Source organism: Vitis riparia, chromosome 1 (genome assembly GCF_004353265.1).
Source record: "Vitis riparia cultivar Riparia Gloire de Montpellier isolate 1030 chromosome 1, EGFV_Vit.rip_1.0, whole genome shotgun sequence".
NCBI classification, from domain to species: domain Eukaryota; kingdom Viridiplantae; phylum Streptophyta; class Magnoliopsida; order Vitales; family Vitaceae; genus Vitis; species Vitis riparia.
Window position 1 is genome coordinate 7770519 of NC_048431.1, and position 25651 is coordinate 7796169.

Sequence of the window (25651 nt, forward strand, 5' to 3'; positions counted from 1 at the left end):
CTTGATTTTTCTTTCTTTTTTCTCACACAACTACAAGAAGCTAAACATTTTGTCATTTCGAAGTATAATCTTATTATAAAACAAAATACAATAAAAGGTAGGGGTGTAATTTGAGCAAGTTGGTTAGACTTCATTCGAACCCAATTCGACATTTGAAAAGACTTAAACAATCATTTTCAATACTCGAATTTGACTTAAATTAGGTTTTTTTGAACTCCAACTCAATTTGGATTAAGCTCAAATCAAAATTCAGATAACTTGAATCTAATAGGACTTAATTTATTTTTATAATATTTATAATGTATATTATCCAATATAATAATAATTTTTTTTTTAGACTTTCAAGAAAAAAAATATCAAATCATGTTATATGATATACTTTTTCCTTTTTTTAAGATATATAGAATTATTTTCACTTTTTTATCATCATCTTAAAATTTTTTCTTATTTATTATTTAAATTTTCATATAAATAAATAGAAAAAAAATAAATATTTTATAGGTGAATTTTGGACTATGTAATCCAATCAACCCGACTAATCCGAATCTAACTCAATCAACCTAAACTCAACTTGAACTTAAAAAAATAAGATTGGATTTTGTTTTTAGTATTTTAGATTAGAAGTGGGTTAGGTTCGGATTGATTATTTCTTAATTTGAGTTGAATTAAAATTAATCATCAACTTGATCAACCAACTCAAGTGGTAATCCTAATAACAAGATTTAATAAACAATTGCTAACGAAATTATTCAATTATTTAAAGTTGAAGTTTAGAAGGTACTTAGTCTCTATTATTAACAGACATTTTTCAAAATCAATCACATCATATTACTAAGGATGGGCAAACCTAGCATTTTATCTTAGCATCTAATTTTATAGCTATAGAACAATTAATGATGGGGTTGTTGAAATAGTATTTAATAAATCTTCTAGATTCCAATCAAATAGTACGCTAATATTTTCCTTATCCAATCTAACTTTCTATAAGAAACAAATATTAATGAAATATTGAAGATACTATGAGCAAAGGATGACCCATCCTTCAATCTTTATAATACTTAATAATCTTCAAGCTTTATAATACTTAATAATTTAATTTAAGTCGTTAAATAGATTAGATATATTTGATAAAATAATTTAATATTATAAAATGACTTTAAATATTAACTTAAAATAGTTAGTGGGTATTTGATAAACCAACTTAATAACTTAAAGTGACTTAATAATTAAATTTAAGTCATTAAGTAAATAAAGTATGTTTGGTCAAATAATTTAATGGTATGACTTAAAATAAAAAACAACTTTAAGTAATAAGTAAAAATAATTTACTTATTCTTAAATCTACATCTTCATTTTATCTTTTTACTCTCATTTGTCATAGTTACCTCCACAATCTTCTTTACTACTCTAAGATCTCCATTGTCCTAGTTATAATATATAAGAATAAATATATCAATTTGATAATTTAGAATAATTTATAAGTTAATTTTATCAGACAATTTTAATACTTAAAATAAGAATTAAGTAATAAATTATAAATCAACAACTTAAATATAATTTAACTTAAAGTCATTTTAAGTCATTAAGTAATTAGTATTAAGTTTTACCGGACACCCCTAATTTAATTGTTAATCCTAAATTATTTTTGCCTTTTTTATCCATACCAGTGAGAATATAATTTAAAATTATGATTCCACATTCATGACTCATTTTTTATAATAAAATATCTTATAGTTTTTTTTATATATTTATAATATTTTATGTATATTTTACAAGTAAATTTATTGTTTAAAATTAATAAAAATAAATATGAGTTAAAATCAATAAGAATGAGTACTAGTCAAATTAATAAAGGTAAATATATCAATTTGATGATTTAAAATTAAATTAACTTTATCAAATAATCTTAATACTTATAGGAAAAAAATAAGTAATAAATTTTAGGAAGAATTATCTTTTGGGGGTAGATGGGCCCCCAAATTAACAAAAGGTCCATATAACTCTTCAAATTGAGTTGAAGGATATGAAATAGTAACAGACAAATATACCCTTTAAGAACACATATAAAATATTTTATAAAATTAAGTTAAATAATTTTTTTTTCAAAAATACTAAATTAAATAAAAGTAGTTTTCAAAAATATTAAATTAAATTTTTTTTTCAAAAATATAAAAGTAAATTAAAGTATTTAAAAAATATTAAATTAAATATTTTTTTAAATATTAAATTAATAAATTTATTTTTAAAAATATTAAATTAAATAAATTTATTTTTAAAAAATATTAAATTAAATAAAAGTATTTAAAAAAAATATTAAATTACATAAAAGTATTTTTTAAAAATATTAAATTAAATCAAAAATATTAAATTAAATAAAAGTATTTTTCAAAAATATTAATTTTTTTTTTCAAAATCAACAAATGGCATTTTTGGAAATACTGAAGGATGATATCTTTTAACTCAATTTTCATACTTTCATTGGGTCTTGGGCTCAATTTGAAAAGTTACATGGACATTTTGTTAATTTGGGGGTCCATCTACCCCCAAAATATAATTCTCCCTAAATTTTAAGTTGATAACTTAAGAACAATTTAACTTAAAAATCAACATAAATCATTAAATAATAAGTATTAAGTTTTATCAAACATATTAATGCACAAGAAGGAAAATGCTCAAAAAATAAATTAAAACACAATAACTAAACCATAAATGCATGTCCACAAAGAAAAATGTTCAAAATATTGTGGTAACTATTGGACCATTGCATATGTATGGTTAGATGTAGGTTATAGAATAAGGATACAAGTGACTGAAACCAAAGCACAAAAGTATAAGTAAATGAAACTAGAATACAATCAATGAGGCCCAAAAATATGCATGTGACACCATTTGATTTGTGATGTATTTTTTATAGATACAAAAAAGTATACTTCTATACTATTATTAGATTTCATTCATAAAATTGTCTTAAAACATATTTATTGTTTTATTAACACAATTAGGAGTGAATTGCTATAAAAATGGTATTAAAGCTAACCCTCAATCATAATGTAGGTCTTTGTCAATCCAATTTGTATGAAAAAAATTTCTTATATGAATTTTTCTTAATTATGTAAACGTACTTGAAAACTGTGAAAACTTGTTAGGTCCAAAATAAACAATATTTACGTAGAAAAGAGTAGGTTGGTACGATGTCTAATAGCCCTTAAGAACTACTTGACTCACTCCCTTATCAAATTTATCTACTCTGATTCTTGTCGCATCCCGTAAGATTGTGGAACTAGACAAATATCATTTATGGTCCGATAAACAAAGTCTCACTATCTAAGCTTAATTGATTTTAAAACACATCTACTGAATTAAAATGAACCCTTGTGATTAATGAATTTTGTTCTAAATTCTTTAATTATTTTCTTTTTTACTCTTTCACTTTTAATTTAATTTCCTTTTAATTTAAATAACTACTAAATTTACTTGCAATTTTATTTTTCATTTAAGTTATATTTGGTTCTTGAAAAGTACTAAGAAAAGAAAAGAAAATCAAGAAAAATGATTTTATCATATTTTGTTATATTATGAAAAATACTAAAGAAAATCAAATATAATTAAAAATTATTAGAAACTTATACATTTTTAAATTATTTAATTTTTATATCGCACAATTAAAATAAGTAAAATGAGTTCAAAATAGTATATAAAAACAATTTAGGGTATATTTGACAACTATTTTCGAGAACAATTTTCTGTTCTCCAGAACAAAAAAAATTAGAAAAACACATTTGATAACTAAAAATTATTTTCTATTTTTTATTCTTAAAAAACAAAAAACATAATATTTTCAAATAATACATTTTAGTTATTTTTTACTATTTTCACTTGTTTTTTTAGGCCTATTTTAAAAATTAATTATATAAGCATGTAGAATGATTAAATATAAAACATTAGATATAAAAAATATTTTTAAAATATATTTAAAAATATTAAAAATAAGTTTAAAATATTTTATATTTTCAAATAGATTTTTATTTTATAAAACATCACTTTTAAAAATAATTTTTTAGAATTCTTTTTAAAAAAACTAGTTACTAAACAAACCCTTATTGACTTTAAATATATTTGTTATTTTTTCCTTTTTTTTCCCTTATCCTTTTCCTTCTTATTTTCTTTTTCTTATATTCTCTCACAAATTTTCCTTGTATTTGAGTTTTAAATTTTAAAGATTTTCATATGCTGTTGTTTTTCTTAAATATCGGCCTTATTATTTTTCAATTTCCATTTCATTTTCACATTTTTTTTATCTATTGGAATTTCAAAGGTAAATTTAGAAATTTAAATTGAAAAAGTCCATAATAGCCCCAAATGAAAAACCAGGACCTTTTAACTGGTGCAATGTCAAAAGTTAATAATTTAAATATGAGAATTTAAATTAAAGGTATAATAATTTTGGCCGTTGGGCTGGGAACACATGATTTGTGTTGTAGAAAAAGAAAGAAAGAGAGAGAGAGACATGGTGGGAGCGTTCAGCGTTGAGGCGTGAAGTCCATGTGCTGGCAGTGATGATGCATGTGGGCAACAGGTGAAAAAACACGTGACCCCGTGCTTCCTCTGGAATGTGCATTCACATATCCACTTAGGAATTAGGATGTACCAATTTCCATGGGTCTACCAATATTTATGGTTTGAAGTTTGGTTCATGTTATAAATGCAACATGCATTGCGGCAACACCGGCGGCGGTGGATCCTCTGTTTTTTATGATGATTGTGCCCTTCACTGTTACTGAACTTGAAATTTTGATTAAGATAAGGAATCAATTAAATAAGTGCGTAGGCTTATAAATTATAAGTACATGTCAATTCCCCAACACAAAAATATTTGGTCATTCCCATATTCGCGTGAAGAGTTGTGAAAGTTGGAATGGTAATAGAGCGGGTTCGAGGGGTCGGGTTTGGAAAAATAATAAATAGAGTAGAAGTAAATTTAACAAATTATTTTAAAATTTGAGAATTAATAAAAAAAATTAATTTAATTTAATTTTTTTAAATACGTATAAGATTAAAAACTATTTCTTATTAAAATAAATTATAAATATTATAATATTTATTTATTTATTTATTTTTAATATAAGAAACATTTAAAAAAAATTAAAATTTAAAAATAAATCGGATGGGATTGGGTGAAAATTCTTATACCCTCCCCCATCCCAAGGATTGTGGTAAAAATGGACCTGGACTTTTTCTCCTCCTCTTCCTTGTTAAATTGGAATAATTAATATCCAATTGATAAAATCAGTCAAAGTTTTAGGATCTACTAAATTTTATTTTTGTGAAAATATTTATAGAAAATTGAATTTCCTATTTAATCCCATCAATTAAAAGAAGATTGCATAACAACTGCACCCAGATTTGAGGTTAGTGCCTGATAATTAGATCAAATATTCTCACTCATCATGCTCAAGAGAAAATGAGCAATTGGGAAGAGTTCCCATTTTTTTAATTTTATATTTTTTATTCTTAAAAAAAATTATTTTATGTAAACATACTAATTTTAAAAAAAAAAAGAAATTGAAAAAGTAATATACAATTCCATTGTATTTAATAATGATCATTGGACAATGACCCAGAGAGGCTTCACAACTGATCCTAACCTGATCTTTGAACGTAAATTCATTATTTTTAAAACTAGACTTTGCCTTCATTTAGATTGTGGTCTTGAATCTCTTGATGGCTTTGACATTAAGAAGAGAAGATTGAGTAAATTTTAGAAGTGAGATTATCATTAGTAGCCTAGCCCATTTTAAGGTACAAGTTTGTGGTTGGGCCTTGAGTGGCTCAAATTATGGTGGTGTAAAAGCGTTGGGCCAAGCTAAGTGGCTAAGTGGCTAAGTGAATCCTCACACGCACCCCAAACTTAGGTTTGGTTTCAAATTTAAGATCGGTCTCGGCCCACTTTAGTTCATTGCTTACAAGTTACAAAGCGCACTAATAAACATGGCCCTCTAACCATCTCATACTGGAAATCTAACCTTTGAATTTAAAAGCTCCTTCGAGATAAAGTTGAAGGTCAGATGCTTTCTTAAAATAGTTTCCAAAAACAAGTTTATGTTGTATGACAATGTGTTAATACAGATAACTTCACAAAGAATGTGGCTAATCGAGGCCACACTAGAGTCTAATTGGGGCCATGGATCACCCAAGAATATGCTCAATTTCAATCCCCAATGTGTACACCGTAGGCACACATGCCTTGTTGGTTCATTTCCATGGCTACTTTGCTTTGAATTAGCTGCCAGTTTAACTTGTTTTGAGAGGAAAGCTGAAAACCTTGGAAACACTTCAATACAAATGGCTCAAAAAGAAACAGTAATGTTGAGGATTTCTGACATATGATCTAATTATGTGAAGACTAGAAGATGTGTAAGTTGAGCCTGCATTGTCTGCAATGAAGTTACAAACTAAGACATGTTGATACAGGAAAAAAATGGGGAAAACAAAGAGAAATTAACATTTATGTAAAGCCAGGAAGGAAAGAAAGAAAAGGTGTGTTGAGGCAATATATATATTTTTTTTCTGTTTTTTTTCCCATTTTTTTTCTTTCTTTTTCTTTTGTTCGCTCATCTAGCTGTGGTTTTATGTCAGTAATACTAAACTATTGGTTGGGAACTGATTGGTCAGGTAGAGTTGGGGGAGTCTTCCTAAATACATGCTTTCTGCAGCGCTCGAAAATACTGTCATATATCAAGTCAAATTGAACTCCTGCCCGCTCCCTATTCACAATGAAAAGTACGTGATCAGCTTCCACAATCTTGTAGTACCTGCACTCAAACAAAGAGCTTAAATGAGTGGTAAGGCCTATTATTCTGTAATTTGACTATTTTAACTTTCTACTTCGCTCTTCTATTTGGAATTGTTTGATTATGTTGGAAGAATCACATTAATTCACATGGAAAACAATAATGATAGTCAAGAACTAGGGAGTTTAACAAACCAGATGCCTGGTTGCAAGGGTTGGCACTCTGAATCATTTACGACAAAATGGCTTGGGTGTTCAATTGGGATACGGGGATGTGTCATGGAGATGGTGTTCAGTGCTCCGTCATTGTCCTGCCAATCCTCATCCCTGTACATACATTCAGTCAATGCATGAGCCATTGCATTATCCAACTCCAGCTTCAACATCAATAACAGTACTGGTCAAAATTAATATGAATTCCCTAAACTTTGATCAAATATTATCCACAGGAAAATGTCAAATTTTGTAAATACTAGAGATTTATAAATGGTGGGTTTCCAAGCTTTTTGAAACTTCATACAGGGAAATGTCAAAAGCTCGATGCCAAAATTTTGGAAATGAACCAGGATATAAGTTTTCGGGAGCTTATCAAAATTAAATCTCGAGTACATTGGAGAAAAGCTAATAGGAGATTTTAAGACTAAATGAAAAGACCATAATCAACCAAGGAAGACAGACCTGTAGCCTTTGTAAGGAGGTGGGACATCTGGAGGATGACGCCATTGGCTCATCTGCAAGACTCTGATAAAAAGCATAGGGTGGATTCCAAGTATGCTAGAAGGAACTGTCACACCCATGATCTTCCGAGTTCGCTTGGTAGCATAGCTGAAATAGAATGTATTAGGGAAGGTATTCAGATGGTAGTTGAGTCGTATGGACCCCTGTATTGTAAGATCTGGGAGGATCCAATCTCCTGAGACAAATGGACCGGTATTCCCCAAGAGGCAGTCAACAAGACCCCAAACACCAATTTTTTTCCAGGACAGGTTGAAGTGATCAAACCCAAAATTGTAATAGGCCTTTAGCCATGGAATGTCAAACCAATCATATACTATTACTCCCAAGCGACAAAGCTGAAGCAGACATATAGGCTTCAAGCATCTCCCATCTTCTGGCCTGGAGCAAAGTGGAAAGACAGTTAAAAACTTAGGATTCTGATTAATTTGATATAAGAACAACACACCCAATTAAGAAGAGAAAGGGGCAAGATTGAGAAGACAAAGATAACAACAAAGTTTTCAAGAATTTCACATAAAACTTGGCAGCAAGCATCTACCATGAAACTACTTTAATTAATTATCATGTTGCCACTCAAGTCTGAACTTATCTCGGAGCTGGAGTATTTCATGAAATTGGCTGATACCGATTAAGATAAAAAATCCCTTGCAAAAATGTAACTTAAGTTTAAAGCAAACTCACTGCATTCCATCTAAATAGGTTCTTGTAGTCCCATTGAAGGCCCCTGATAAGGATGTTATACTTAACACCCAGTTCTCAGAAGAGTTCTCATACCCCTTGAATGCCTGAAATTATTATGAAAATATAGTTATGAACATTTACAGATATACTTCTTTATTGATTCCATACACAGAAATGTACTCACCTTATCAGCAAGCATTTGCTGCAACACACGGACAACCTGTGCTCCAGCTGAGTGCCCAACAAAGTGAATGGGGTGATCCTCGTCCCACTCAGGGTAATTCCCTGCATCCCAGTTACACCAAAGAAAGTTTTTTCAAAAAAAAAACACTACACCAAACAAAGACAAGTAAACTAGGACCTACTCTAAAAAAACTAACGTTATCAAATCAAACACGTAAGTGAAACAAAATGCAGGTGGAACAAAGTAAAAGGAGGGCGTTTCGTTAAACCTTGTTCGTAAATACGACCAAACTGGGAGTGCCCACAAGCCTTGCTGTGTTCTTCGCCATAATCCACTTGCCCACCTTTCAAATAATAGAACAATTCACGTGCCCTGAAACCTAAACCCCTTAATACTTGCCCAAATATATTCAGAACCAGAGGAAACAATACAAATGGGAAGCAAGGCATGAACCAGAGTTATAGCTTTTAGGCCTCCAACACTAACCTATCATATATGCTGGTTAAGGACCCCAAATCAGGAACGAGAACCCTCTCATCCTTCTTCTCCGCCCCGGCGAAATAGGACAAGCCTCCCAATCTCTACAACCAATAGAAAAGGAAAACCCCATTAGAGAAATGAGGAATACAATCAAAATGCAGAAAGAATGTTTTAAATGAATAACAATTCAAAACCCTATTCACAAAAAGGGAAAATAACAACGCACCCCTTTGCCAAATCCAAAGATTCCATGAACCAGAACAATGGGAGGAAGACCATCGACACTGGGGCTTCCCCCTCTGGACTCGTCCTCCTTCACCTCAATATTCACATTAGGCTTAAAACAATCATTCAAAGCCTGGGAAAGATCAAAAGCCACAGCTGTGCTGAATATGTAAAACCCATATACTAAATGCACCACAGAGCTCACAAACAGCTCCGACATCTGCAGCGCTAGTATCCATAATCTGATCATCCTCTCAAAATCCCCCAGCGAAAAGAAAAGAAAAAGAAACACCCTTGAGATGGGAACCTTCTTTTTTCCTCGCTCCTCAAAAAATTCAAAGAAAACAGGGAAAGAAGGCTCCTCCGCAACAGAGAAAGAAACAAACCTTCAGCCAAAATCAAAACCCCCAACAAAACCCTTCTATCAACGAACAGTAGAAGGGTTGGGCTGATCTCTGAGACCCTTTACTCCTCCTCCTCTTTCCTGGCCTTCGCTTCAAGCTTTCAAAATTGTTTCCCACAATTTTCTCATTTCCCACCTCATAACTCCAAAGTCACAACCAATCAACGGTGCAGTGTTCCGTTCATTCGTTCTTTGTTTTCCCAAAAAGAAGAGAAAAACGCTGGTGGGGTTGGTGCCACGTGTCCAGAAGAAAGCCATTCCCACAACATGTATGGTTTACATGGGACCCACTCAATGGACAAACCTATTTTTGTTTGTGTGTTTTTTTCGTCCTGGACAATTCAGAACCGCCTCCAGAACGGCGATGATTCACGAAAATGGCAATAAAATGAAGATTTTTGACCCAGAATTATATTCTAGGCGGTTCTTCCCAGGTCCACTGCGCTGGATCAGCGCTGGAAAGTTCCCCCTTCAATTACCTTCAACTTTTGCGCCTTATCTATATTATCGGTTTTTTCGCAATCATATTGTTTAATGCTGTCACTCACGCGCCCTTCAAGGGTGTGTCAACGCGACCTCCATGGACCCGCAAAGATTGATCAATTGTTTATGATTTTTAATTTAATTTCTTTTTTCTAAGTAAAAAGTCCAATAAGTGATGACGTGGCTTGCCCTTTGCCCGTGTTATGGTTTTTCTTAACAAAAACAAATGTAAAAACACAAACTCTCTAGTCTCTACACATTGTTAAAATGGATTTGAGAGAGCATGTTAGAAATTAGAATGGCAAAATGCAATGTCTTATAATTTATCATATGCTCAACTTAAGTTAATTAAAGATGGATAACTTGACATGAATTAAAAGTTATCACATAATATAAAGTTTTTATCAATAAAATAATGTCATGTATAAGATAGATCTCACCAAAAAAAAAAAAAGATGACTAAGTTTTTCATTTAAATAAAAATAAATAAATGTTAAAATATTAAAATATAATTTTTTAAATAAATGGTAAAATTAAAAATTAAAAAGTAATTATTAAGTTTTGTTAAGAAATAAATATTATTTCTAATTAAAGAATAATATGCAAATGCTTCTAGATTATGTAATATAATATTCCTAATATTAATTTTAATTGAGTAATATTTTCAAAGAATTAGAAAATTACCCTACTATCTAAATATGGCATTTTCAATTGTTACAAATAGGATTCATTTTTAATGCTCTCAAAGTAGGTAGGTGGCAAAACAAGTTAGAAGTTAGAAGAGAAATAGAAGATGATTCCTAAGATAAATAAAATCTTTAAAGGATATTTTCTAAGTTTCTTCTAATATTTAGAATCTCAATTTTCAAACATTAAAATATCAAAATTTAATCAAGCTACTCAAGCTCGTAATCAACATCAAAATCTAATCAGGCTACTCAACCTCTTCGAGGACATTGTTTAAGTCAAATTAGAGCTCAAATTACATCAAGATCAATGTCACATCAAGACCTAAGTCATCTCAAAACTAAATCATATTTAAGTCACATAAGGCTTAAGTTATATCATGGTACAATCTATTTAAGGGTTCTCTTAATCAAATTTGGACAATTACAAAACAAAGTCAATGTATTATTAGTTTAAATCAAGTTAAATTTTTAAAATTTATTTATGAAAATTTAAATAAAGTTCTAACAATTATGGAAAAAATATCATTACCATAAAGATTTGGAACTCTTGAAGACTTTAAATAACTTTGGATATACTATAAAATGGTATTTATCAATGTAATTAAGTCTAAATTATTTTTTATGCACTTAAAGATTTACTTTTCATAATGTCTTTACCTTAAAACAATCATTTTTATCAAAGAAATTGATAGATTATCGTTTACGATTACAATCTTGAGCTAAAGTCTTTCTAAACCTATCTTAAAAAAAAAATTACTATCATAAAAGATTTTAAGAAGATATACCCAAGTTGTTGGAGGCTCCAAACTCAAGTCAAACCATTTAGACGCTTCTAAGTGCAACTAGTATAGAAAGTCAAGAACTAGTTGAATCAATTGGGCTCGATAGATCAAGATTCGGTCAACCTAGTTGCCTCAATGGTTGAGGCTTTGAGCTTCAACAATTACCTGTAGAGCATTAAATATATAACGTCTAGTGAATACTATCAAACCGATTGCTTGATTGGCTAAGGGCTTTTTATGACTTTTGGGATTCTCGTATTAGAAACTTATAAATTGAAGTGTTTTAGAACATTTATTAATAAGAAAACAACTACATTGAATTGGAAAAAACATTTTTTCTCATTCATGTCTTTTTTAAAGTGCATTGATTTCTTACTTACGAATCGTTATGTACACCCTCAAATTCATCATAACTTTCACTTGTATTGGGAGCTTAACTTATTACTAGGTTAGGTTTTTTTAAAATTTTTTTTATTATCTACTCTTTGTAAGAAAGAAGTTTTCCAATAAGTTGAACATTTGAAGAGTTTGTTAAGGTAGTCCCCAATTGTAAGAAGTTTGAAGACTTTTCCTACAAAAATTTTGAAAATAGTGGAACTTTCACTTAATTAGAAACTTAAGAAGAATGGATAAAGTCAAATTGTCAAACCACTATAAAAGAGTTTGCATTTTTTTTCTTTCTATTACTTTTATTCTATTTGTTTTGATCTTCATTTCTTATTGTTTTCTTGTCATTGTTGATTGTTTTGAAAAAAATTGAATATACCCAACCTCTCCCCCACTCTCTTTGCTTGATTTCTTTAATATAATTAGTCATCTTTTACAGGTACAAGTCATACTAAAACCCAAATCATGTTAGCGTCCAAGTTACATTAAGGTCTGTATCAAAATAAAACTTAAGTCAATCAACATATAAAATTTAAATAAAGTTAATTTAAAATAGTAACACCGACATTAATTTTTAAAAAATGATGAAGTCATGAAGATGTCACATATCACAAACACATAAAAGTTTCTTCCCTTTCATTTTGGCCAAAATAAGCTTTATACATCTTAATTTCACTTCAACAAACCTCGAATTTCGGCCACTGAAGCACTTGGTAATATCAATTTTATTTTAACGAATCTCTAACTCTAAGGAACAACATCTTCAAACTAGTATCAAAATACTTGATAATGAGAACACCAATTCCATCACTAAGATGTGCCAAGTTTATTTTCAACCTCTCAAAGCTTGCTCTTAATTCAATCTAGTATATTAGCATTAAGATATTATGTCGAAAGATAATATTTTCAAGAGAAAATACATACCAATTCTTACAAGGGAGATAAAAAAAAAAAAAAATCATCTCTTTTAGGTATATATATTATATCATGTTTATTAAGGTAAATTAAGAAAAACCCTACAATAACATCCGTATGACAAAGTAGCTCGCATTGATGTTTGATGGACATTGGGTCCATTTGGAGATGCATCAAAGGATTAGCATTCATGTCTAAATGCAATAGTGAAGTGATATAAGATAAGAAAGTGATCGTGTACCTTTTCAAGCATTAAATATGGAAGACAAAATGAACCTAACTTCATAATAATAGAGAGTGGCTTTAAACATATAATATTAAATTCTAAAGCATGCCACTCTTTACACCCATTTGTGCCAAATGCAGCTCCTATGTCACGAGCCATCTATGTCCGACCTAAAATTTACAAAATAACACATCAACAATATGTATTTTAAATCTAAGAGAATTTTGGTTTAATTAACATTGGACAATTAGCATAATACCAACTATTAGGGATTAAGAAAATTTTAAAAAGAAACGGTTAAGGGTGAAAATGGTCTTATAAAATTTTTTAAGAGTGTATTTGATAATAATTATAAAAAATATTTCTAATATTTTTAATCAAATATTACAAATGTTACAACAACTTCTTAAAATTAGGGTAAAAAAACACTCTACTTCACCTTTAAAAAGAATGTGACCAAATCCAAATGAAATCCCTCAAGCGTACAAATTTCAAATTTGTACAATCAGCGTTGGCCACCCACCGACCGTTCAATTACGTTTTGTATTTTCATGCTTCACAACACATGGAGCGTGTTCCTCACCTCCTCTGAGGGCTGTGGGGCTCACGAACTGCATTATGGCGGATCGGCAGTGTGCTGCACATGCGTTTTCTTTTTGAATGTATTATAAAATTTCTCCAAATCTTTGGTATTTTTTGGCTTTATTGTCTTTTTGTGATCCTTCATTAATTTAACTTGTGGGCGTTATTGTTGTTCAAAGCTTTGACACGTTAGTCGTTCAAATTCCAAAAGGGCCGTTTTCCACGGTCCGATTTGAAGGCCTTTTTCCTTGAAACTTAAACCTTCATGTATGAGTTCCACGTGTCAGTAACCAGAGGCCTGTATTCGTCACATAGCAAATTGCCAGCCCACACCATTTTTACTTTTTTTATTATTATTATTAGGTGGCAAGTAATGATTAGATTTGAATTTTTTTATATTTAATATTCTTTTACATAATCTAACTAAAATACATATCACGTTTTTAATCATAAACATGTCGAGATTACTCCTGAGCTTCCTCTCTTTTTACGGCCAACCATCGTGAATTTTTTTTTTCCTTTTTTAACTTTGTTATCTTTAAAAAGAAAAATAAAATTAACACAATCAATCATAACACATAATTATCCCTTTTTTTTTTTGTTTCTCCTTTATAATCTCTTCACCTTTCTTTTCTTTTTATTGTATTGGGTTCATCAAATTTTTAAAATTTCAATTTTTTTCACAACTTTTTGTCATATGTATTGATTTTATTTATTTATAAATATTTTCAAACATAAAATAATAATATATAATAAATAAATAAGAATAACAAATTTAATAATATATATATATATATATATATATATATATATATATATATATATATATATATATATATATATAAAATGAACAAATTTAGAGTTTAAGATATAAGATTTTTTATATTCCTATTAAAAAATATTTATTTATCTTATAATCTTATTTTATCATCATATTATTTTATTGTTGTATTTAAATTTTTATTTTTTTTAAAAAATCAGATGAGTATGGTTTTAACTTTTTGTGCTTATAACATCACCCTAGTTTTAACTTTTTTTTTTAGTTAAAATGTTTAATAATTTTTAATTAAAAATAAATAAAAACTTAATTGTAGTTCTAATATTTTTCTTTGTTAAAAATTTTAATATATAAAATAAAAAATAAAATACTTTTTATAAAAAAATTATATTTAATATTTTTTATTAATTTGATTTAGAAATTAAAAATTTTACGCACCAATAGACACGACTCTTTGAAAAAGAGGCACCACTCCTTAAAAAAAGTAACATTGATGTGTAACACTTTTCTTTTAATGGTATTTTTATTAAATTTTAGTATTACTTTTTTCGGTGTTACCTTCTTCTCTAATAGTTGTGTCAATTTATGAAAAAATTTAACATGTAAAATTTTTAATTTTTAATAAAATTAATATAAATTATTAAATACAATTTTTTATAAAAAATAAATTTTATTTTCTATATTAAAATTTATAACAAAGAAAAATATTACAATTACAACCAAGTTTTAATATTTTTTTAATTAGAAACCATAGTTAAGTAAGATCCATAAGTAAAAAGTAAAAATTGTTAATTATGTATTTATTTTTATATTAAAATTTTCTCATTAATTATTTATTATTATTATTCTACATTCTAAATGTTCAAAATAATTAAAATAAAAAGATGAGAAAGTGAAAAAAAAAGAAATTAAAAAGATTTCATAAAATATGTAAGTAGCATATTAAAAAAAGGTCAAAAACTAAAACGAAAAAAGAAAATAAAAATAACGTGGATCACATGTCAAACTTAAAAAAAATTGACAATCGTAATAAGAAAAAGAAAAATCATATGATCGGGTGGTTGCTATATATCAAAATTTTATTTTTAATATTTTTCAAAATAATTACGACGAGTTTTGATTTTTGAGAAGTTTAAGGGCAAGTTATCAAAGAGAAAAGTGGATGACAATCTTGGAATTATCATCAAGTTATTTGATTTTTTTTTTTTTTTGAGTGCATCTTTGCATAATTCTAAAAAAAAATACAGCTAAAAAGTCAAAAGTTGCTAAGAAGGCAAAAGAGTAAGTTTTGTCGGGGCCACAAAGGGAATAACCATTATTTTATCCAGGGGACAAGAGCTTCAATGACAGCCTCACCAGAATCCTCCAAAGAAAAGGGCAAACGTGGGAATTGAACAAATGAGTGGAGGACATGATACCCTCAACCTGGAAGGCAACCATCCTGGACAAACTCCGACCTTATTTTTGAATCCACGATAGGATTATTTGGCATAGAATATGAGTCCACTTCCATGAGTTGTTCACAATCCATGTGATGATTTGCGGTATCGTGTAAATCATAAGAAACAGGCGTGAAAAAAATGAAAGTGGGTGTCAAATGTTAATTAAAACAAATTGACAAAAGCAAGAAGAATCCACACGTCTCTTAATGATATGTTGTTGGGTAGATTTGACTTTCATTTATGTTAGTAGTTGAGCTATTAATGACTACTACTTGAGGACATCAGGGATGACCGTAGTTTATCCTCCAAAAATTACTAAATCATTCTTGAAAAGTATTTAATTTTAGAAACAATATTTGAATTAGGTAAAATTAAAATTAAGTGTACTTATCAACTTGACAACCCACCTTAAGCTCAACTGCTTAAAGGGTAGTCTTGGAGACGGAATTATTTTCCCTCAAATATATTCCCATGAAAGCAACTTTTTCAAGATCCTCCTTCATCCACATTTTCTAGGTATTACACGTTTACATAGTTCTCTTACTCGCAATGAAAGAAAGCATTGATTGCAGCGGGCGGCTCATAAGCACTATACGGATGATAGGTGAGAAATGTTGGTAGCTGGCACAACGCAGATGGGCAACGCCTCTGTTGTGATGGCTGAAAGGGATGGGTGTTGGGGGCTTGGAGTTGGGTGTCCATATTATCATGGCCATCTCCCATCAAAAACCATAATTCAAAAACACTGTTCATGTTTTAAAGAAGCCGGTTTAGTGCTTTTCTCACAATAAGCATTTTTCTTTTTCTAAATTGATCAATGTTACCATCTTGCCCTCGTCAACTGGTTTTTCCTACATTAATAAGCATGACACCTGTGCAGCTTTCATGCCAACGTAGAAGTTATGGATGTGAGTTGTTTTTTTATTTTTAAAAATAGCATATATATAATGTTATTTTAAATATTTTTTTTTTAAAATTTAAAATTTTTAACTTCATTTTTTAATTATTTTTTGAAAATCATTATCGGTTTTAAGACCTATTGTATTTCATATAAAAATTATTATTATTTTTGTCTTTAAAGAAAAAAATCCATTTCACAATGTTTTTAAAAAGTATTTTTATTTTTTAAAAATTAGATATTTAATAAAATTAAAAAAAATTTTAAAAATTAAAAAATCATTTATAGTAAATATTGGATAAGTGATTCTTTGAAAAGCGCTTTTAGAATAAATGCTTACTATAAAAATACTTGGAAGAGAAATATTATGAAACGTACTCTTAGTCCGACGATCTTGATGTAATTTTCTAACAAATCCGAGTCTTAATAAAAAACCTTGTAAAGTTTACTATCGAATGGTGCCCCTGCCCTTTCTGTTCAGAAATAATCACATTGAGGCCCTCAGTTTTCCAGTCAAGCGGGCCAAGCCCAATTTGAGCACACGATTACTTCTAGTAAGCCCACGCGAACCCAATCCAATTTGGGGGAAAGCCTAAGCCCTTTTTGTTCACCTTGACCAAGCCCAAATCAATTAAGGTCCAATTAGTTAGCCCAGAACCATGGTCTGCAGCTGCAGGCTTGGAGCTAATCTTTTCCTACCATTTTGATCATTTGATTTTCGACACTGTGAACTCCACAGCAACAGCTCCGAAACAGAAACCCTAAACCTAGCGGCTCAAAATGGCGATGCCACAGTTGAGTCGTACCAAGAACATTGCGAAGCGCTCGAAGAAGCACTTGGAAGAAGCCCTTTACGATAGACTGTTTAAAGATGGTAGCTCTGAAGTGAGCGTACGACAACAGTTGAATCATTTCCTCAAGAGCTACAAGCGAGTCTTCAAATGGGAGGTCGGTGACACTGTCAAGAAGCTTCGCGACCGCAAGCGCTTCTATCCTGCACTTAAGGTATGCCTCTTACGCTAACCTGTATCCATATGTGCTCTGATTTCCGTTTGAGTACCGTAGGGTTTGAGTTTATAAATCGGGTTTATTTTCTGTTTGTTTTTCAGCAGATTTACGTTTCTGTTCTGATTCGGAAAAGGCCATTTTTAAGAACTAGGGCCAGTCTTTGATCTTATGGAATTGAGTTTGAATTCGATATGCACCATAACCACAAAAACGATTCCACTGTAGAATCAGAATTTTCAATTTCCGTTGAAATGGAATTCCAAAATGTGGCACCAATGATCACATGAAAATGATAATCCCAGTGAGAGGTGTATATATTGACTGTGATAGATATCTTTATGAGTTGGGATACATAAGAATGCGCAGGAACCTCTCGCCCTCCCCAAACTCACGGTCATGGACATGGGGCTTCTTGTACAGCTTCTTTTATATTGAAAATAAGAAATTTCATTTTTCTAAAGTCTCATTTATTCTGCCACATGACCATTGGTTCTTGCATTGCCTATGCCTGACAGACCCTTTCGAATTTGATGAGATTTCTGGAAAGGATGGAGATCCCAACACCATGAAATTTTTTGAAATAGTAGGAAGAAATTCACCAGTAATATCTGTTGGCTGTGTTCCGCAGATAATTTTTATGCTGGGGCAATGTTGGAAAGAGGAATTTGTTTGATTGATATATATCTATATATATATACATATATATTTAATTCTTGTCTCATGAGAAATAAATGCAAATTATGTTGAATATCCTATAAAGTGTTGTTTGGATGAATGATTTTGTGATAGAAAGTTGTGTTTTCTTTCCATATTTTCCATGATTTCTAGATTTTGGTTGCAGTAGAAAAAACTATGAGAATCCATAAGAAAAAGAAAAAAAAAGAAGAAGAAGACAAAAAGAAGGACAAAACTACAGAAGGCCAGAACTCAGCGAACCCTATAATTAAACAACCATTGCATTCCCTCCCTGCTTCCCAAAAAAGGGAGAAAGTATTCTGTCTTTTATATCCCCTTGACCAAAATACATTGTCTTTGAAGGCGAACTCTGATTTCTTGAGACCTTCAAAAGCTCTTCCCTTCACCTCTTTCCATACACACCTGAATAAGCATGAAGAAATGAGCATCCACAACTTTTTGCATTTCTTTTTTCACAAAACTATTGCTATACCCTAATAAAATCCTCTTGTTTGCTTTAAGAACCTAACACACAAAAAAAGGGATGTTTATAAATTATGTGGAAAAATCTTGAAGAATATAAAGTTACTCTCTTGCTTGATCAATGACTAAACAAAATTCTCCACAATTGTAGTCCCGTTAATTAGAATCCTGTCCTAATAGAATAAAGGTATGTAATATAACTTAGGTACAATGAAATAGTTATTTTACCCTTCCCAAAATTTAGGCTACACATCACTAGCCGAACCTTACCATAACCGAAAAATTTCTTAATTGAAAACCCAATGACTTAGCTTTGCCAAATGCTATGAAAATTGTGTACAATATTATCATTTCCAAAGAACATCTAAAAGACAAAACTATGGTTTTTGCCTTACGAAGATGGATTCAACCATACTAAAAAATATGATTTCTCAAGCTTTATTTGTAATAAAATTGAAAGATTTCTTCAACTAAGTTTGACAACATTCTTTACTCAATTACTAGTTTAATGAACCTTTAACAAATAAAAAAAAAAAAAAAAATCAAGCCCAGTAGCAAAAAATGGCATTGGCTGATCAATCTACCTAAATTCCCCAGGACTGATTGATCCCCTTATGGGCCAACTGACTGGCTTCAAATTTTCCTGCCCATAGAGGAGAACTGGCCAGCTCCAAACCATGAAAACACATGCTGTTTGTTGGTTTGCCCAGCAACCAAAGACACTCAAATTTGTCCCTTTTTTTCTCCTTCTAAAAAACCTTCAAAACTCTTCTTAGCAAATTTGTTGTTTGAATCGGTTATCCTAAATTAATCCTATGATTTTTACAAGGTATTCTTAGTACTTCTTGCATTTGAGAGAATTGGAATCATTTTCCATTCTCTTAATAGTCTTTACCCAATTTCCCCAGCATCCAAACAATCCAAACAACAAATTGCTACCTCTTTTGCATTTCATCTTGAGATTAAATCCCTTGTTTTTGTTAAGTATGATTTAATAGCATAAAACCCTTTTATAAACCCGCTTTCTCACATTTAATCTAAATTTGAGATTTCCACTATGGTTCATCATCTCGAACCCATGAAATTAGCATTTATGTTACTGAAAGTTAAAGAGCTTAGTTTTTGTGCTCTTTAATGTTAGTGGCATTAAACTCATGCTAAATTCCCACATGTAACCTAGAAAACATTTTCGTATAAATTCTCATCACTCAAACAACTTGGAAACCAGTAGGAAAGTAGAGAAGTCTTCTAGAAACAAAAAGTAGGTTTTCATAAACCAGATTTAATTCAATTATTTATGTAAAGGTAATTCAACTTTCAGTACATATGTTCCATGAATTCAACAACAAAATAGACAAAGATGTAAGGAAAGAGATATAAAGAGGAAATTTCTTACCTAAGGAGGAGTTCCAAAATATTGAATGGTCTCTCCTTGAACTTTCTCTCATTTTCTTCCTCTTTCTCTTTGTAAACCACTTTTAAATTGAGTGGTGGCAACTAAAAGGAATGTTTTAGAGTAACTCATTCTTATGCCACTCGATAGGCTTCAAATACTAATCTATCCTTTATCATTTTAGGAAACCCAAACTTACCTTAGACATATTTCTACTACTTCCTCATTTAATCATCCCGTGTGCTTGAATGCACTAGACAGTCTTTAAAAGTCTCCATCTCTATAATTTTCCAATAAAAAAAGTCTTCATGTCTATGATAATAACACCATTTTTAATTATTTGTAGTTTTTTCACATAGTTATGAAAGACGCGCCTAGGCTCCAGGAGGTGCAATGCCACCCTCTAGCACCACCCCTTCATGGAGGTGCTGATTAGGCGCACAAGGCACTCGCCTCCGGCTAGGTGTGACGCCCCCAATAGGTGCGCCTCTATCCTTTGTCTTCTTCTTCTTCTTCTTCTTTTTCTAGTCATCTTTTCACCTTTCGGCGATGAGTTGTAGAGTAGTAGAGGGAGAACGAGGAGGGTTTTGTTTTTTTTTTTTTTAATTTCTTGAGACCAAAACGACGTCGTTTTGGAGCCTTATTATTATTATTATTATTTTAAAAAGGCAGAAAACGATGTCGTTTTCACCTGTTCTTCTTCTAGAACCTAATATATGCTCTTTTTGGACTTGTGAAACACAAAAAAAAAATGCCCTAACCTCCTGAATAGTGTGAAGAAGAGAAGAAGGGGAAAAATAGAGGAAAATTTTCAGGCACTTGATTATATTATATAAAAATATATATGTAAAATAGGATGCACCTCACTTCATGAAAGCCCGCGCCTTAGGTGCGCCTTGCTCCTTAGGCTTCAGGAGGACTTTGCGCCTTGATGCACCTTAAGCCTTTTAAAACTATAGTTTTTCAAGTTTCCTATTTAAATTTTCATTTTTTTGTCCCTTTAAATGAGAATCCTCCATATATATATATTTTTTTTACATTAATTAAATAATGTATCCTGACCGAAAAATAAATATACACACCAATCACAACATAAAGAATTTAATTAAAAATTTGAAAAATCTTAGGACAAAAACTAGGGTCTTTAATCAAGGTCTTAATAAATGGTATTAATTTGCAATGAAGTGGGATAGATTATAGAAATGTGTTATTCTTGGACAGTTCAAAGAAGAGGTTGAGGTTTGATGCTCTTAGGAGGGAAAGGAGAGGTGTGGAGTGGGTTTGTCAAAAATATGGGGAGCATGGTTAAGTTTCCATACAAGAACTAGATTATTGTGGATGATGGTTAGCAAACTTGGTTTTCATATAAGTTTTGTTGTGGGGACTTCTTGTTGAGTGCCTCTGCCCCTATCATTTTGTTATCCTTGAGACTAAGGAAGCTTTGGTTGCTTAAAGTGAGAGGAGTTTGGTGGAGGTGACCATTGGAAACCTCATTTTTGGAGGAACTTTCATGATGGAGAGTTAATAGGCTTTAAGTCTTTCCTTAAGCCTACTTAAGGAAAGAGGAGAAAGAAGCATGGAATGTTGCTCCTCTTTGTTTATTTTGGACTATTTGGAAAGAGAGGAATAGAAGGGCTTTTGAAAATGTTAAGCTTTCAAATCAAGAGTTAAAAGGGGTCTAGTGCAAGAGTCCTTCTCTATAATTGATTTTATCAATTGGTTAGGTTGTTATTAAGGAGAGGGATTTCTTGTTTCTTGCTTTGAAGTGCACTTGTATACTTCTTGTGTACTTGGCGTAACCTCTTTTTGGCTCCTTAATCTATATTGCTCTTTTGCTTATAAAAAAAAAAGTCTTTCCTTGAGGTTACTTAAGGGTTAGTGGTGCTTAGGGGGTTATGACTTTTTTGTATTTATTGTAAATAAATATCTTCATTAAGGGTTAGTGGTGCTTAGGGGGTTGTGACTTTTTTGTATTTATTGTAAATAACTATCTTCATTAAATAATAAATACAAGTAGGACAAGCAATATGATTGATGTAAACAAGCATCCTACTCCACAAAAAAAAAAAAAAAAAAAAAAAAAAAAAACAAAAAAAACTAGATGACCATTAACACAAGGAAAATAAAATAATGACCTCATAGTAGGGAAGGTTTATACATTCAAGGGGAAAGAAAATCTCCAACAAAGGAAACCAACTGCTTTGCTCCTTGTTTGGCTTACTTGTTTTTAACTTGATTAGTTGAATGAAGAACCCAAGAGAAGGATCATCCTAGCTCACTGTGATTTTGTGTATTCAAATATCAAACTTCCATGAGTCTCTCTTCTTATTAGACATCCAAGATATTACAATAGTAGAATCTTCCTCTACAGTTAGATTGGACAGACACAAAGTTTTGGCCTATGGAAAAACCTCTAATAACACTAATATCTTTGCTCAATAATTGATCCCGCTCCTACTAGTTTGGAGTAAGCTTTCAATACTGTGTTTGAATGATTTCTTATCGAGCCTCTAATACCTAGCTATCCATGATTATTCAAAGAACATTTGTCAAAGTTTTAACTCCACCAAACCTATAGAAAGGGGTGACTAATCAATCATAACTTTCTTCTTTGACCTCTTTAAGTAGTAAGTGCTATTTCAATCTTACATTAAAATATACAAAGGAATATTTGTGAAAGGCTTCGCAAATGAGGGAAGAGAAAAAGTAAATCAAATCCCAAATGATGTCCATAGAGCTCCATCTACCCTCAAATATCCTAGCATTCCTCTCCAATAATAAAAACCATATAAAGGATAAGAGAACCACTTGCCATAGAGGTTGTGCCTTATGAGGACAAGTTGGCATGGAATTGTGCTAAGGATTAGAGGTTTCCAATTAAATCCTTCTTTTGATCCTTGATATCATCGTAGGAGAGTCATTCTTGCTAAGAAAAAGTGTGGTTTCAATGCCTTCTCAGAAGTGGGCCTTTTGGCTTGGGAGGCTATTTGGTAAATTGTATTGAATTTGAACTAAGTAACTAACTTATGAAAAGGGGTGAACATTGGCCAACCGGTGTTATATACTAGAACATTGAGGGAAGGATGTCCAAATAAAAGAATCTTTTAACAATTGAATCAATTGCTTTAAGCCTTAAAAAGTTCTTCATTTTCCTTTTTGCCAAATAGTCTAGATCAAACATAATCAGAGTAACTTCTGGGCCTTTCTTTGCTTTTTCCCTAAAAAAGTCCCGTGCCACCGTGACAAAACATCTTTCAACATGCAATGCAACACCATAACACATTAAAGAGCTAGAGTAATAAGTACCAAAGACTACAAGCTACACATTATATGATTGGCCAACTCCTCAACACTGGTTAGCTATAGTCCAACCTCTCCTCTTTGGTAACTCTAACGTCATAATTTTCCCTCAAAATGCCTCCCAAGCAAAAAAAAAAAAAAAAACTAACCCTAAAGTTAGTTTCCATAATTTCCCCCCTGGAATTCAGTTATCTAACAACGACAGTACCGACTCAGGAATGAATTTTCACTTGCTTTATCTATCACGACTTTTTGGCTTCTGGTTTAATAACAAAGTTCTGCTGCTGATCAGTGCTATTTGTTGGCTCTTCTCTGATGTTTCTTGCAATCAGACTTATTGTTCTGTTCTAATACATACCTGCAAGTTGTAGATTACTTATTTTGTTGATGTACAGCTCTCAGAAACGATGGCTAAAAGGGGCATGAACATGACAATCAGTGATCAAGCTATATATCTTGATTTGATTACCAAAACTCGAGGAGTTGCTGCCGCAGAAAATTACTTCATTGATCTTCCTGAAACATCAAAGAACCATCTTACTTATGGTGCTCTTCTCAATTGTTACTGCAAAGAATTATTGACTGAAAAAGCAGAAGCTCTCATGGAAAGGATGAAGGAGCTGAAGTTGGGCCTAAGCTCTATGCCATATAATAGCCTGATGACCCTCTACACAAAAATTGGCCAGCCTGAAAAGATTCCAACTATCATTCAAGAAATGAAGAGTTTGGATATCATGCCAGATTCTTACACATACAATATTTGGATGAGGGCCCTTGCTGCTGTTAATGATATTTCTGGTGTTGAGAGGGTAATTGAGGAGATGAAGAGGGATGGTCGAGTGGCCAGTGATTGGACAACTTATAGCAACTTAGCTTCAATTTATGTTGATGCTGGTGTATTTGAAAAAGCGGAAAAGGCTCTTAAGGAGTTGGAGAAGAGAAATGCATGCCGAGACCTTACTGCTTTCCAATTTCTAATCACATTGTATGGCAGAATTGGGAATCTGCTTGAAGTTTATCGGGTATGGCGTTCTTTAAGGCTGGCTTTTCCTAAAACGGCAAATGTGAGCTATCTTAATATGATTCAGGTCTTGGTTAATTTGAAAGATTTACCAGGTGCTGAGAAATGTTTCCGGGAATGGGACTCTGGGTGTTCGTTTTATGATATCAGGGTGGCAAATGCCCTAATAGGAGCTTATGCTAAAGAAGGTTTGCTAGAGAAAGCTGAAGAGCTCAAAGAGCATGCCCGCAGGAGAGGGGCCAAGCCTAATGCTAAGACCTGGGAGATATTCCTTGCTTATCATTTGAAGAACAGGGAAATGAAACAGGCTGTTGATTGTGTTGCTAATGCGATTTCAACTGGTAGAGGAGATGGCCAAAAGTGGGTCCCATCAACTGAGATTATTGGAGTTTTTATGCAGCATTTTGAGCAAGAAAAGGATGTTGATGGTGCAGAAGGTTTTCTTGAGATTCTGAAGAGCGCTGTGGAGGATCTAGGGGTTGAGGTGTTTGAATCATTGATCAGAATTTATGCTGCAGCTGGAAGGACAAGTCCTGTGCTGCGCCGGCGACTGAAGATGGAGAATGTGGAGGTTAGTGATTCCTGTAAGAAGTTGCTTGAAGAGGTGTCTGTGGAGTAAGTTCTGTTCATCTGTTAATTTATTCTCAGAATTTTGATCCTGCTGAGATAATTTTGAATGTTATTTTCTTGATATTCTATTTTGGTAATAAAATTGCCCCTTCTTTCTATTAGTTATCTTTGAAAACTGATAATGTAGTATGGGTTAAGACTGCAAAGGGAGGAACATTGCATTGGGTCCATTTTGGTCAACTCCTAAGTGGTAATTAAATGACGTATACTTCCTGTATTTTGGAGAAGGTTTCTCCTTTTCTTTTGATCAGAGTTTGTATATTTTGGGCAGGATCCATCATCCTTCATTTGCAATTTTTATTCATATAAATAAATGTTTGTTTATGATAAAAAAAGAAAAAAATGAGACCAATAATGTAGTAGATCCATAATATGTGTGTCCTGTTGATTCACTCCTCTGTTTCCTATCAAAAAATAAGTGTCCCACTGATTTAGTGGCCTGTTTTTTATTAGATAAA

The 25651-nt window shown here is 31.4% G+C and overlaps 2 protein-coding genes across 3 annotated transcripts; one reads left to right on the top strand and one right to left on the bottom strand.

The window, feature by feature from the left end:
- Window positions 1–6073: 6073 nt before the first annotated feature.
- LOC117925154 (lipase-like) lies at window positions 6074–9911 on the bottom strand. 2 transcript variants are annotated; one of them, XM_034844057.1, is made up of 8 exons: window positions 9100–9906; window positions 8880–8974; window positions 8662–8765; window positions 8394–8494; window positions 8210–8313; window positions 7469–7906; window positions 6986–7117; window positions 6074–6812 (listed from the first exon to the last, which is right to left on the bottom strand). In XM_034844057.1, exons 1-8 carry the CDS (start codon window positions 9346–9348, stop codon window positions 6647–6649), a joined length of 1389 nt encoding a protein of 462 aa, XP_034699948.1. In that variant the 5' UTR covers window positions 9349–9906; the 3' UTR covers window positions 6074–6646. The 2 variants fall into 2 exon arrangements, with proteins under 2 accessions (XP_034699948.1, XP_034699957.1); XM_034844066.1 differs by lacking the exon at window positions 6074–6812 and having other exon boundaries at window positions 7078–7167; window positions 9100–9911.
- A 7482-nt stretch (window positions 9912–17393) lies between these two features.
- LOC117925574 (pentatricopeptide repeat-containing protein At1g60770) lies at window positions 17394–25437 on the top strand. Its single transcript, XM_034844626.1, has 2 exons — window positions 17394–17688; window positions 23938–25437. The coding sequence occupies exons 1-2, from the start codon at window positions 17464–17466 to the stop codon at window positions 25180–25182; spliced, it is 1470 nt and encodes a 489-aa protein (XP_034700517.1). The 5' UTR covers window positions 17394–17463; the 3' UTR covers window positions 25183–25437.
- Window positions 25438–25651: the final 214 nt, after the last annotated feature.

Excerpts from the sequence above, each read along its gene's own strand:
- LOC117925154 (XM_034844057.1), bottom strand. The coding sequence starts at position 9,348 with ATGATCAGATTATGGATACTAGCGCTGCAGATGTCGGAGCTGTTTGTG. Across the intron at positions 7,118-7,468 it reads CCTCCTTACAAAGGCTACAG|GGATGAGGATTGGCAGGACA; the intron begins GTCTGTCTTCCT and ends ATGTATGTACAG. Across the intron at positions 6,813-6,985 it reads CCCTTGCAACCAGGCATCTG|GTACTACAAGATTGTGGAAG; the intron begins GTTTGTTAAACT and ends GTTTGAGTGCAG.
- LOC117925574 (XM_034844626.1), top strand. The coding sequence starts at position 17,464 with ATGGCGATGCCACAGTTGAGTCGTACCAAGAACATTGCGAAGCGCTCG. Across the intron at positions 17,689-23,937 it reads GCTTCTATCCTGCACTTAAG|CTCTCAGAAACGATGGCTAA; the intron begins GTATGCCTCTTA and ends GTTGATGTACAG.